Here is a 12,971-nt window from a genome sequence, read left to right on the forward strand (position 1 = left end):
AACAACGTGTGAACACTAAGGGTTGGAAGAAGGAGAAACAGGGGCTGGGAGCCAGGGATGCCTGGGTCCGCAGGCTCCAAAAAAGAGACAGAAATCTTTTTTTTTAAACGATGAAGCCGCTGTTTCCACACGTCCAAACATCCCCCACCACCCCCAAACCTTTTTCCCTCTCCTCAATTATCTTCCCTCTTCCCAGTTCTTTGATCTTTCCAAGCCTTCCTCCCCCAAACCTCCCTTCCCCCATTCGTTAACTATCTCTACCCAGTCTCCCTTCACCAGACATCCCCACATTTCCCCAAATTTCCCCTCTCCCTCAAATGTCCCCCCATCTCCCCCTCCCCCTCATCCCTCTTCCTCAAATATCTCTCCACCAAATTTCCCTCCTCCCCTCTCTCGCCCAGGCCTCCCCAAATATACACATTCTCCTCTCCCCTGATTTCCTCCCTTCCCCAAAGATAAAGGGATGGGTAATCTCTGTTCCTCAGCTGGGCTTCAGGACCTCCGACGGAGATGGGGGTTGGGGAGATCGTAGGAGGGTCTCCATGGCTCCGGTGGGAGGGGTGGGGGCGCTAGGCACAGTAAAAGACGCCCCCTCCTCCTTCCCCTCCCCCTCCATCCCTCCTTTTTATTCCCGGTCCCAGAGCCTCCCTATTATGCACCCCCTCTCCTCACCCCAATCTGGCATCCTCTTGGAGAAGGAGGAAGATGAAGAAGAGAAAAAAAGAGGAAGAGGCACCGTCATATTCCAGCGCCCAGAGCCTGGGACCCACCTGACTCCAGGGGAGGGGGCTCCCCTTCCCCGGCGCCCCCCCAGGTCTCGGCGCCCCCTCCTTCCCCAAGCACCTGCCTCGGTGCTCCCGGCGGGCTCCCAAGTGGCGGTGGCGGCTGCCTCTGCCTCCTCCTCTTCCTCCTCCTCCCTCCTTCCCTCCCTCGCTGTGGTGGTGGCGACGGAGCCCGGAACGGGGAGCCGGGCTTGGGGGGGGGGAAGGTAAGGGGGGGGTTGGGAGATGGAGAGGGGATGGAGGAGGAGGGAAGAGACGGAGAGGAAGAGATGCGTCTGCCAGGTCCTAGCGCCCGTCCTCCATTCCCTGCCTGGGGTCCAGTACGTCTTGAGACACCCTCCCTCCAACCCCTCCCCTATCCCTAATGAAGGAACCCCCCCCCCCCAACCTTCCTCTCCACCACTACTCTAGCTCTCTGCATTTTCCAGGGGGAGGGGCGGGGTAGGATTGGGGCAGGAGGAGGGAGTGTCAAAGGGGCGGACCCCTGGAATAAGAGTATCTTCCCGGGGGTAAGGCTTTGCAGGAGAGGGTTTGAAAGAGGAGGAGCTATATGGGGGAGGGCTCTAAAGGGGCAGGACCCCAAGGGAGGTGGGGGGCCGGAAAGGGTCGGAAGTAGCGGGTCCCGTGAAGGGAAATTTACCCCTAGGATGGGACTCGAAGGGGCCGGATTCTTAAAGGGCGAGGCCTGGGCGGAGCTGAGGAGGGGGAGCGTTCTCAAGGGGCGGGGCTGTTGGTGGGGGGCTCTAAATGAGTCTGGGCCAGGACCTGGAGATTCCTGAAGGTGGGACAGGAAAGGTGCTCTAGAAGGGTAAAGCCCGAGAGGAGCGAACTGAGGGGATGGTCCGGGGCCCAGAGAAAAGGCTGTACTGAGACATTCCAAAGGGGGAGGGGCCGAAAGGTGTGGGCTGGGGGCGGGGTGGGGTGGGGGAGAATTTCGAGTCTGGGGGAGGGGCGGGGCGTGGTCTCGGGGTCCTTCCCCCGCCTCCCCTAGTTCTTTTTCAGTTATTTGTCCGCTCTGGCCGTTCCCCTTCCCTCCTCTCCTCGGGGCTTGGTGTGAGCCCACACCTGGTCGGGAGCCCAAGTCCCACCCGGGAGCCGGTGAGTGTTTGCGGGAGGGACGGGACCTGGGTAGAGGATTACAGGTGGTGAGGGGAACTATAGGTAGGGGAAGAGATACGTATTTGGGGCGTGGCTTGAGTTAAGGGGCGGAGTTGCAGGTTCGGAGTCAAAGTCCCGGAGAGGGTGGGCTTGGGGATCCTCAGACTTGAGCGTGAGGGAACGAATCAAGGGTATCGATCTGGCGGCCGGACTTGGATTGAGGGGCGGGGCCAAAACGGAGGGGCGGAGTTATAGATAAGGGGCGGGGCGATGGCTTCCGCTGACCCCTGACTCCTCTGACCTTGGTTTACCCGGGTGGGTTGTATTGCACGCAGCCTCCCCCACCCCCCACCCCTCACCCCGGGCTGGGAATGGGCAACGTGCAGTCTGAGCCGCCCGGCTCAGAGCCCGGCAAGTCCCGTGCCTCGCGGAAGGAGCCGGCCTCGGACCGCCCTGTCAACGCCAGCCGCCGCGGTCCCCTGACCGAGGCAGAGTCGTCGCCAGCACCCTCAGCCCCAGGCCCCCCTACCCTGCGTTTGGCCCGCGGTCCAGGAGTCTGGTTCCCCGGAGGCCCCACCACACCAGGGCTTTTGGCGCCCCCCGAGGGTGCCGCCGGGGCCCTACACTCACAGCCTCAGCCTGCTCCGCTGGTCCCTGCACCGCTGGACCTGCAGCCGCCCTCTGGACTTCCGCCCGAGGAGTCTCCTCCGACGGCGGCCGGAACTGCAGGGCCGCTGCTTCCTACGCCCCCCAAGTGGCGAAATCCGCTGGGGACGCCTGTACCCCGGATCCGGGGCCTGCTAGAGGCGCGCCACCGAGGCCAGGGAGACCCACCCGGCCTTCGCCTGCTGCCCGCACCCCCGCCCCCGTCCCTACCCACTCCACAACCTCCAGCGGACGGGCCAGAGCCTTCAGTGAGACCAGCCCTGCCACCTCCGCCCCCACCCCCGCCCCCAGAACCTCAGAAACCGCCTCCCGAACGAGAGGCACCCCCGGGCCGTAGAAGCGCCCCTCCTGGGGGCTCCCCTCGAGGCGGCGCGGGCGAAGGCAGGGCGCGTCAGACTGGCAGCCCTGGGAGGGAGGGTCCAGCGACCGGAGGCGGTGAGGGAGAACCCCCGCCGGCGGTTGAGCCGGGCCTCAGCCTGCTGTGTAAAGTGACCTTCCAGTCCGGCTCCCTTCTGGCCGGCGGGGCCGCCGTGCCTCCCAAGCCCCCGGCTCGCGGGGGCGGCCTGCTCTTTTCCTCTGGAGCCATCTCGTATGCTGAGGCCCTAAAGCAGGGCTCCCCGGGGCCTGGGTCCCCTAGGACCCCAGGAGAGGCTATCCGGGGTACCTTGGAGACAGAGGGTGGGGAGGGGGATGGAGAGGGGCCCGCTGGGTCCCCCCCGGCTGTGCCACCAGCCCCACCTCCTCTGCCAGCACCCCGGGCTCCACCCCCACCTTACGCCCCCTTTCCAGGAGCTAAGCCCAAGTTCGATTGGGTGACCCCGCCTGAGGGCCCTGAACGCCACTTTCAGTTCAACGGGGCCAGCGGAGGTAGCGGCAGCGGTGTGGGGGGAGCTAGGCGGCGGGGATCCGGGCTGTCCGGGGCGGCTGCCCCTTGGGGGGCACCACCTCCGCCACCACCACCTTTACCTGCTCCTGGGCCTCGCAGGCCGGGCCCAGCGCTCCTGGCACCCCCAGTCTTCATCTTCCCGTCTCCCTCCCCGGCCGACGGGGAGACCCGGACTCCGGCTGTCCAGGTTTCCCCAGGGCCGCAAGAAGCCCCTCAGCTGTCGCCGCCGCCGCCGCCACCACCCCCGCTCCCACCACCTCCGCCTCCGCCACCAGCTCCCCCGGCGTCTGCTTTGCCTGAAGCACCTCCCACCCCGGTACCAGCGCCGACTCCAGCCGTACAGTCTCCCCGGGCTGTGGGCCCTCCGTCCCCAGCCCCTGCCAAGCCGCGGACCAGGAAGAACAAGGGCCCGCGGAGCGGTAGGGGCGGCCCCGCGCGGGAGGAGGGCGCGAGTGGCGAGGGTCCCCGCGACCGGGCGGCCCCGGGCCAGGGCCAGCCCGCTGAGAGTGGCGGCCCCCCCCCCAGCTCGCCACTGGCCACCATTCCAGGTGCTCAGCTCCTGCCCTTGCAAGTGCTACTGTCGCCACCAGCCCCGGCACCGCCGGCTGCCCCGCAACGTCTCAGCCTGGTGAGCGGGGCCTGGGGCCCAGGCAAGCTGCCCCACGGAGGGGAGGGTTGGGGGGGGGGGGGCAACCAAGCCCTGAAGAGACTTCTTAGGGTCATCAAGGCAGGACTTGAACCCATATCTTTGTGGTTCTTCTGTCAGGCTGCCTCCTTGGGTCCAAACTTTTTCCCTTGGGGCTTAAAATGAGGCGGCTTCGGAATGGGGGAACCTAGCTGGCTAAGCCCTAGGCCCTAGCTGCCTCCTCCAATCTTCCCCTAGGCTGAGCACCCCCACCAACCATCTGAGCGAACCCCCTTGGGTGGCTACGGTCAAGCTGGCTGGCTCCTTAGTGGCAGGGCTGGACCACTATGACCTGCAAGCAGCTGAGGCAGACTAAGGATGGGGGGGATGGACAAGAGGGTTACTGGACCACCTCTTATCCCTTCAATAAAAGACCCTAGTCTCCCCTACTAGTGCCTTCTCTCCTCTGTCACCCAGCTGGTAGGGAGAGGGCTTTCCCCGCTAGGCCCACATGCTGTCTAACTGAGGCAGAAGCTCAGGCAGGATATACAAGGGCCTGGATCTGCTCTGGGCCCACTTGCATCCCCACAGACTCACAGACACCTGAAGGGTGATTTTACGTCATTTATTGACCCATACTCTTCCCTTTTAAATAAGTCTCTCAGCCTCCCCCCCCCCCCCCCAGTCCTCCTCAGACAATCATTTCCAGCTGCCTTGCATATTCGATGACCTGCTTAGCCAGCTCTGTGGAGGGGATAGTTGTATCCTCAGGCTTCTGCTGCTGGCACTTGAAGCTGTAGTAATTGCTGGGGCCCAGGACCCATCCTCTCTGGAGCAGAAGGGAATTCAGAGAAAGTGATGAAGGGAGGGACCCACGAAAAGATTCAAGAGCTCCCCTCCCCCTGCTGCCTGAGTACCTTTTTGGCATATTCAGTCATCTTCTTGGGGGTGGTGAAGAAAAGGATTCTCGTGGCTTCTGCAAACAGGATCTTTTCATAGGCCTTCTCAATGCAGCCGGCAATCTCATCCCTGGGTAGGAGAGACAGAATGAAGAGACCCAACTCGCTGGCGGAGGGGGAGATGAGAGCCAAAGCAGGTCTCACATCCCTTTCCAGCCCCCACCAGATGCTATCTGGAGGTGACCTCTGGCCCAGGCCCCTCTCCCACCCCGCTTTGACCTCAGGGTGAAAGTGTGAACCACCTGCCTACCTCATCTGAGCATTCCACAGACTAGAACAGGCTCTACCAACTGTCTGAGAGGACTACTCACCAAAAGAACTTGGAAAGGCTGTCCTTTCCAAAGTCATTTAGAGTCAGCTCAAGGAATGCTATATATGAGGGAATTGGGAGCCCCAATCTCTGACTCATGATAGCCCTAAAACCTGGGCTCTTCCCTCTCTGAGGCTCAGTTCTCTCATCTATGAACTGGGGATCCTATTTGTACTCACTGCCCTGTGAGGTTCTTGTGGGGACAACAATCTCTAACTGTGGATGAACAGTATGTGGTCCAGCCTTGGCTTCCTGGCCAAGGCAGGGTCGAGGCGGTCCTCCTCCCAGCTACTCTGGGATTCGGTAGACAATGGCAGGCCCCAGCCACTTGCTCCTCTTTTTTCAGGACACACTACACTCCCAGGTCCAGGGAAGGGGCTGAATGTATTTCATGTCACACTGTATGAAGTTGTCATTGGTTCCAGCCCCATGTCAACAGGCAGCCACTTTCACATTAATTCACACTAACCTGTCCCTGGCTACATTTCCCCAAGCCCATGGAAGCTCTTGGCTGTAGTGTGGAGAGAGGACCCAAGTCTAAACTGATGCCCCAGCTCCCCCCAGAACAGGCGGCCCACTGCCACGTTTGGGTCAAAGAGCTTAGCTTAGTTATAGGTTTAGAGTCCCTACTATCTGGGATTTGCAGCTCATTGCCCATCTTGCTTTCTGTGACTGGAACTTATTACCCTCAGATTTTGCCAAGGAAGCAAAAATTGTGGTTCTGCAGAAGGAGACCTGGGTTCTAATCCTGATTCTATCCATGTCCTTGGAAAAGTCTCCTCCTCTCTGGGCATCTCAGGTGAGATGAGCTAATGCCCAAGGGCTTTTCTGGCACCATTGGTGTCTAGGCCTCAGCTTTCACCAGAAGGTCAATGGAACAAGAACACCGATGCTAACAATGAGAGTAGTTCTAGATCGAGTCTGTGACCTACTACATTCCATGTCCCGGTGCTCACCCCTACCCAGGGAGGTGAGCAGTATATAGGCCTCATCGAATTTTACACATGAGGAAATAGGTTATGGTTTCCATTTTCCAAGAGAGCTCTTTTCCCCAAGCCCACTGCCCCAGAGATGCAGCAGACAACCACCCCAGCCCAAAGTCCCAGCCCAAGAACGCTCGACCCAGGGGATCAAATCGTAGCTCCTGACCACAGGCATAACCGCAAGTCCCCTCTCTGCTCTGGGCCTCATTAGCTCATCTGAAAAAAAGAGGACAGATGAGCAATGTCCGAAAAAAGTGGGCTTTGTGAATACTGGACTGTGTTAGCCCTGCCAACATGACAAGAATTGGAGAAACTTGGGCAGGCATACATGTTACTGCTGCAGACCAAAGTAAGTTGAAGCCTGGTTTAAAAGACAACCAGATCAAAAAGCAACCACGAGCCATGGAGGGAATGAAGGCTTCCTGCTGCCCCACCTTGTTCTGCTTGACTATTGATACAAAGGAAGGCTGTCTGAGGTGAGCTGTGGGCAGTGATGCCCAGCCCCCCAGTGGGGAGGAGAGGCACTCTCTTTAACTCCAGGATAATCTGTTGCGCCTCCCCTTGGGACAGCTTCAAGGCCAATGACACCCACCTTATCGTGTCCAGCAAAATGTCAATGAAGAATGTGTAGCTCTCAGCAGGGATATTTCCCTTGGCCAGGAACACTTTATTGTAGCTTCCTTCCATCAGGTACTTTAGGGGATGGAAAAAAGTGTATCAAGACCCCAGAGTTCAGCTCCCTACCCCCACTGCCTACTGAGCTCACCCTCACAACAGACTTGACCCTCTACATGGTGAGATGACATCTAATACAAGGGAAGGCAATGTCACTGGGCCAGAGACAAAGGAGGGCTAAGGAGATCCAAGAACCCCTTGGTTCCCCCCCTCCAATATCAACATCCTGGGTCCATTCTGCCCTCACCTGTTCCCACCCCTCACCCACCCAGGACTCATGCTCTAGCCCTGCTTGAGGAGGGTAGCCTTGGCCAAGTCCCCCCAACCTGCTCTAAGGACACAGGGTGCTTGATGTAGACGTTGGTTTGGATGTCCTTAGCAGGTAGTCGCTCCAGCTCGGTATGGAACTCAGCCACTCTGTTCTGGGACAGCAGGAAGAGCAGATTGAGGCCCAGAAGCTGGTGCATGTAGGCCGACTCGGGGAGCTGCTCCCTGTGAAGCGGGCCAAGGGCAGCAGTGAGGATGGAACCCTGCCCCAGACCCCAATCACTCCCAAGCACCCACCACTTTTTAATTCTCCAAAACATAGACCTCCATCATGTCCCTGGACCTTCACCATATTCCTACGAGGTGAGGCAAATATACAGAATTACTGCAGAAAGGTTCACGACCTTTGAGATGAAGCTTCCCCCTTTCACATATGGGAAAACCAAAGCCCAGAGAAAGGAAGAAATTTGTTCAGGGGCCATACAGGGTGAAGAACTCTTATGACCAATTAAAAGATGAAGTCACTGAGGGAGGCCCAGTGACTCCACTGTCTTGGATTCCAATCCTGACCCCATGACTTATATATAAGTGTAGGCAAGATGTCCAAATGGTCTCTGATGTCCAGGACAGCTCTAGATGTTTGATTCTAGGACTCTCTGTGAGCCCTGAAAACACCGAGAGTAGTGGACTAGATAATCTTCCCAATCTCTCAAATTTATATATGGATACTTTCTACAAAGCAACAACTTCGGGGGAAGAGGGCAGCAAGGTTATGGGTCTGGCCCTGGATGACTCATATTTTTTGCCTGTGTCTTCTAAAGGGAATCTACCCAAAGTTCTGAAGGCCTTTGTTTCCTCCTAAAGATCTCGAGGCCTCTAGCAGTGTTACTAATTTACTGCTCACTGGACAAAGTCTGTCTAACAGCTGTCTGATCCTTGGAATCCTTGGCCTTCTTTTCCACCACTACGTAACAGAAGCAGCTGGTGGCAAAGAGGACGGAAAACTGGGGAATCAGGAAGACTTGAGTTCAAATCCCACCATAGGTACATACTAGTTGTGTGATCCGGGATTAAGTCTCTTAACCTATTTGCCTGGATTTTTATCAAATATAAAATGGAGATCATAATAGCACCTACTTCCCAGGGTGGTTGTGAAGTTCAAATGAGATAGCTGTAAAGTGCCTAACACACCGAGTGGCACACAGTAGGTGCCATAGCAATGCTTATTCCCTTCTTGCAATGGTTAATTTTTTTTTTAAAAAGGTCATACAAAAGGAATGCAATCCATTCTGTCTTTCTGTATCTATTTCATAAGTCTGTTCTGGCCTAGCAGAAAAAAAAATCTCATTTCCTAAAGCCAGGCATCTGGGGATAAGCCTCTAAGTACTTAATTAGGCCCTAGTCCTGGGACAACAGAGCCTGTTCATACTAAAGCCTTTCCTGATTGAAAGTACCTACTCCACATTTTGCTCTACGAGCACAGCCTTCAGAAGCATTAGTTCTTAACTGTGCCACTACAAATTATGAGGAAGCCTTTTTGTTCAAGGAAGTTAAGAGACCTGTATTCAAATCTTGGCTTTCCTGGTTTCTTGATGTGTAACCTCAAACAAATACCTTCTACTCTCTGGGCTCCCTATCTGCACAAGGAAATGATTAAGCTTCATGATCTCCTGAGGTTCATTTCAGCTAAAATGCCCTGAACTTGTGGTGGCATGGACAGCCTAGTGTGTATAAAGAAGCTGGATTCTAATACTTCCTTGTGACTCTCAACCAGCCCCTACCCTAGACACAGTAGAGATCTGGCTAAGGACCCCAATCTCCCCCTTATCAAAATTTTCTTTTGGTGGTAGGGCTGTGGTGGAAAGGGACAAGGTAGTTTTACTACACTGGTACTTTTATCTTATCCCTGGTTAATGATAATGGGTGTCGGTAACTAAGCATCCTAGGGAGTACCAAAGCAAGCCAAGGAGCACCCCACCCCCCATCCCTTATATCTCACTTGTAGTCAAAGTAATAGCATTTAAGCTGAGCCATGTATCGCTCAAAGGAGGGTATGTCCTTCCGCAAGATGCTCCACTGGGCACCAATCTCCAAGATGTCACCTGAGGGACGTGGAGTGGAGACAAGAGAAAGGAAGATAAGATGGGTTGATTGCTCGGAACAGAGAACAAAAGATTCCCTCAAACCCCTAGTCTCCCTTCCTCATCTGTGTCCCCTCAGTCACTAGAGTTCTGACTCCCAAAGATCATTCTGAGCATCCCTGTCTCCAGTGATGTCTGTTTGCAGATTTCTAGGGAAAAGGTGGTTTTTTTTTTCAAAGGGGAGAGAGACCCTGAAGGAAAGGGTTCCACTAAGATTCTGGCAGGATTTTGGGGAAAAGGAAAGAGCAGGAAAGACTCACGGGCCAGGATGAGCTGCTGTTTGGTCAGTTTTGTGCCCGTGGTAGGCAGGAAGTTGAGCTCCAACAACACCAACTGGCAAGAGCACAACACATGATGAGCAGGGACACGGCGGTCAGGTGGTCTTGCAGAGGTGTTTCTAGGCGGCCGCCCCTCAGCTCCATTCCCAACCGCACCCCAGACACCACCAAGCACCTCCTAAAAACTCGGTAACTTTGGTCCTCTCTGTTCCAAGTTCGTACAACCAACCACTGATTTACTCAACCAAATTTGCTCTAGCACGGCTCTTATGCCGTAGTCCAGGCTAGGACCCCGAAGGAAGGGAGACAGGATTGCAACGGAAGCCTCCCTCCCCCTATGCTCGAGTCCCACACGATCCAGCCTGACTCAGACTCTGCTCCCCAGACGAATCACTTACTCCTAGAGCGCCCCTCGGGTAACGTTGGTCCGCCCCGTCCCGACTCCCCTCACGCTCACACTTGGTACGTCCCGCGTCTCCGGCTCCCATCCCGTCTGCCAGCACGGCGCCGAACAGTCCCCCGTACATCCCTCCCATGCTCGCACTTGGTATGTCCCCCACTCCTCCGGCTCCCGCGGGGTCCATCCCATGAGCCCCCCGCAAGTTCTCATTTGGTACGTTCTCTTTCACCCGCCTCTCCCCGCGCCGTCGCGGGATTCCCTCGATCAGTCTCCTATCCCATTTCACTCTTCTCCCCCGCCCCCACTCCCGCGTCCCCGGCTCCACCGGGCCCAGCACCTTGAGGCGGCCCAGCTCCTCGCCGCACTTGCTCAGGTTGGGGCTCTTGCGGTTCCACTCGCCCTTGAGCTGCTCATACATGCCGGCGGCTGCCTGCAGCACCGCCCCGGGACCCCCAGCCCCGCTCGCCCCGGCGGCTCCGTTCGCCGCTGCCGCCATCTTAGCGACCGTGACGCAGCACGCCGGGAAACGCAGGCAGTGCGCACGCGCCCGGGCGCCCGCTCCGCCCACGGACGCCCGGCCTGGCGGAAGGACGGGCGCTGTTGCCTCTCTGTCCCAAACGGAGGCGGGCCCGCGCTAGCCTTGGCCTTGGAGCACGTGACGCCGAGGTCCGGCCTCCTGGCTTGGCTTCTCCCAAGTCGGGCGGCAGGGGGCGATGCAGCGAAGAGCGACCACAGAGCGCGAGGCGGGGGGCGCGGTCTAGCTGGGGGAAGATGGCAACCCCGAGGTGCCTCAGTCGTAGGTTCGAATCTAGCCCCTGGCAATCACGGACTCGAGGGCATATGGCAACATCTGTGGTCCTCAGTTTTATCTCCTGTAAAATGAGGGGGCAATGGATAAACAGATTAGAACTGTGTTTGAAGAAGTTATGACCATCATAATAATATAATAATACTGTTACTATATTACATATACTAATGTCTAGCATTTATATAAATTTGCAAAGCTAGCTTTACAAATGGTATCTCATTTTTATCCTCATGACTTTGGGTTGTTGCTGTCATCATCCCCATTTCACGGACAAGGAAACTGAGGCCGATTTGTCTAGAATCACAGAGCTAGTAAGAATCCAAAGCAGGATTCAAACTCAGGTTATCCTGGCTCCAAGTCCAGCACTCCTCTATCCACCGTGCCCCTAAGCTGCCACCCTAAGGTGACTGGTATGAGCTGAGGCACACAGAAGTGAGCAGAACCAGGAGGATACACAATATTCCCAAGGATTACAGTCATGAAACTGCACCTGCGTAATTTTGCTAACCAGGCTTAACCGCTGAGGAGAAAAGAGAAAATGCACTTTTTCTTCTTTTCTTTGCAGAAGTGGGGGAGTATGGGTGTGGAGCAACACATACATGTATCCTGGAGATTCAGCTGAGGATACCCATCTGCCTCTTGGGGCAAATCAGAACAAATTGAATACATCCCTCTTCAGGCCCGAATAAGACAGGTTCTAATAATAATAGCTAGTGTTTATAGGACACATAAAGATTTACAAAGCACTTTATTAACTCAATTGCATATATTTCTCTTTACATATGTCTTATCTTACTAATACTGTAAGCTCTTTGAGAGAGAGAGAGAGAGTTTCATTTTTCACCTTGGTATCTGAAAAGGGGAAGATTCAAAGTATTATAAGAAAATTTGATGGGAGAAAGGTCACTTTCACTGGGCCATCAGGAATGACTTCATGGAGAAGTTGGCACCTGGACTGGACTTTGAGGGAAGGGGAATGCACCATTAGGCAGAAGGGAAGACAATATAGACAACCTACATGAGGCAGTAGAGAGTAAGATGAAATTGAGGAGTAGCCTGTTGTCCAGTTTGACTGTCAAGTCATGTGCATGAAGGCGAGGTAGATTGAAATTAGATTCTAGTGCCTTAAATGCCAGTAAAGGACTTTGTATTTTATTTTATACACAATGAAAAACCATGGAAAGTTGATTTGTGGAGGGGTTTGGTTTGTGGAGAGATGCAAGTTGAAGAGTAACAGCATCTAACCTTCTAGCCAGAGAATGAGGATTCCCTCGTTCTGGAGTCTGTTCCTCTAGTAAGAGAAGGGGAATGTAAACCCAAGTTTGAGAGTTTAGGGACCCAACCTTCTAGCAACATTAAACATTTATTAAGTTCCTACTATGTGCTAAGTACTTCTTTCAAAAAAAGGTAATTTCCTGGGCAGTGGCACCTCTTAGAGAAGATGAAACAAGATGCCCACCTGCCCTCTACCCCCCTTCCCCTCCACATAACAGTGCTAGGGGGAAGCAGTGACAAGTGACGAAAGTCATGATTTGGGGGAGTAAGAGACCTAGAGTTTGTACTCTGCTGTTACAGCTGCTGTGAGTTATTTGAATGGAGTGCTTCTAGTAGGGGAAGGGAATAAGTATGTATTCTGCCTATGCCAGGTACTGGGATAAGCACTTTACAAATATTATCTCATTTGATCATCACAATAAATCTGTGAAGCAGGTACTGTTACCCTCTCAATGCAGCCTCTGAAGCTGAGATGCAACAAAGTAGGGATCGATTCACTGATGCTTGTGCTAATTTTGGCCTAACAATAAACACCAAGAAAATGCAGGTGCTCCATCAGCCAGCACCACATCATCCATATGTGGAACAATCAGTTACAGTAAATGGTGAAGTTTTGAATGCTGTAGATAAGTTCACTTACCTTGGTAGAATACTTTCCAAGGATGTACACATTGATAATAAGGTTGATGCACGCATTGCTAAAGCTAGCTCAGTGTTTGGGAGGCTCTGAAGGAAAGTATGGGAGAGAACAGGTATTAAACTGAATGTCTACAGAACCATTGTGCTGACCTCATTGTTGTATGCCTATGAAACCTGGG

General features: G+C 55.0%; 2 protein-coding genes across 2 annotated transcripts; one reads left to right on the top strand and one right to left on the bottom strand.

The window, feature by feature from the left end:
- Nucleotides 1-510: 510 nt before the first annotated feature.
- Nucleotides 511-4,506, top strand: GGN (gametogenetin). The gene is given in 7 exon segments (XM_036743653.1): nucleotides 511-528; nucleotides 815-988; nucleotides 1,429-1,515; nucleotides 1,785-1,880; nucleotides 2,216-3,945; nucleotides 3,947-4,060; nucleotides 4,316-4,506. Coding segments are annotated over 7 exon segments (2,337 nt in total). The 3' UTR covers nucleotides 4,434-4,506.
- Nucleotides 4,507-4,667: 161 nt separating this feature from the next.
- PSMD8 (proteasome 26S subunit, non-ATPase 8) lies at nucleotides 4,668-10,640 on the bottom strand. The gene is made up of 7 exons (XM_036747894.1): nucleotides 10,408-10,640; nucleotides 9,653-9,725; nucleotides 9,251-9,353; nucleotides 7,311-7,476; nucleotides 6,902-7,002; nucleotides 4,975-5,086; nucleotides 4,668-4,886 (listed from the first exon to the last, which is right to left on the bottom strand). Exons 1-7 carry the CDS (start codon nucleotides 10,564-10,566, stop codon nucleotides 4,749-4,751), a joined length of 852 nt encoding a protein of 283 aa, XP_036603789.1. The 5' UTR covers nucleotides 10,567-10,640; the 3' UTR covers nucleotides 4,668-4,748.
- Between the last annotated feature and the right edge of the window lie 2,331 nt (nucleotides 10,641-12,971).

This window comes from Trichosurus vulpecula, chromosome 2 (assembly GCF_011100635.1).
Source record: "Trichosurus vulpecula isolate mTriVul1 chromosome 2, mTriVul1.pri, whole genome shotgun sequence".
NCBI lineage: Eukaryota > Metazoa > Chordata > Mammalia > Diprotodontia > Phalangeridae > Trichosurus > Trichosurus vulpecula.

Excerpts from the sequence above, each read along its gene's own strand:
- PSMD8 (XM_036747894.1), bottom strand. The coding sequence starts at position 10,566 with ATGGCGGCAGCGGCGAACGGAGCCGCCGGGGCGAGCGGGGCTGGGGGT. Across the intron at positions 9,726-10,407 it reads AGGAGCTGGGCCGCCTCAAG|TTGGTGTTGTTGGAGCTCAA; the intron begins GTGCTGGGCCCG and ends TGCTCTTGCCAG. Across the intron at positions 4,887-4,974 it reads TGACTGAATATGCCAAAAAG|AGAGGATGGGTCCTGGGCCC; the intron begins GTACTCAGGCAG and ends CTTCTGCTCCAG.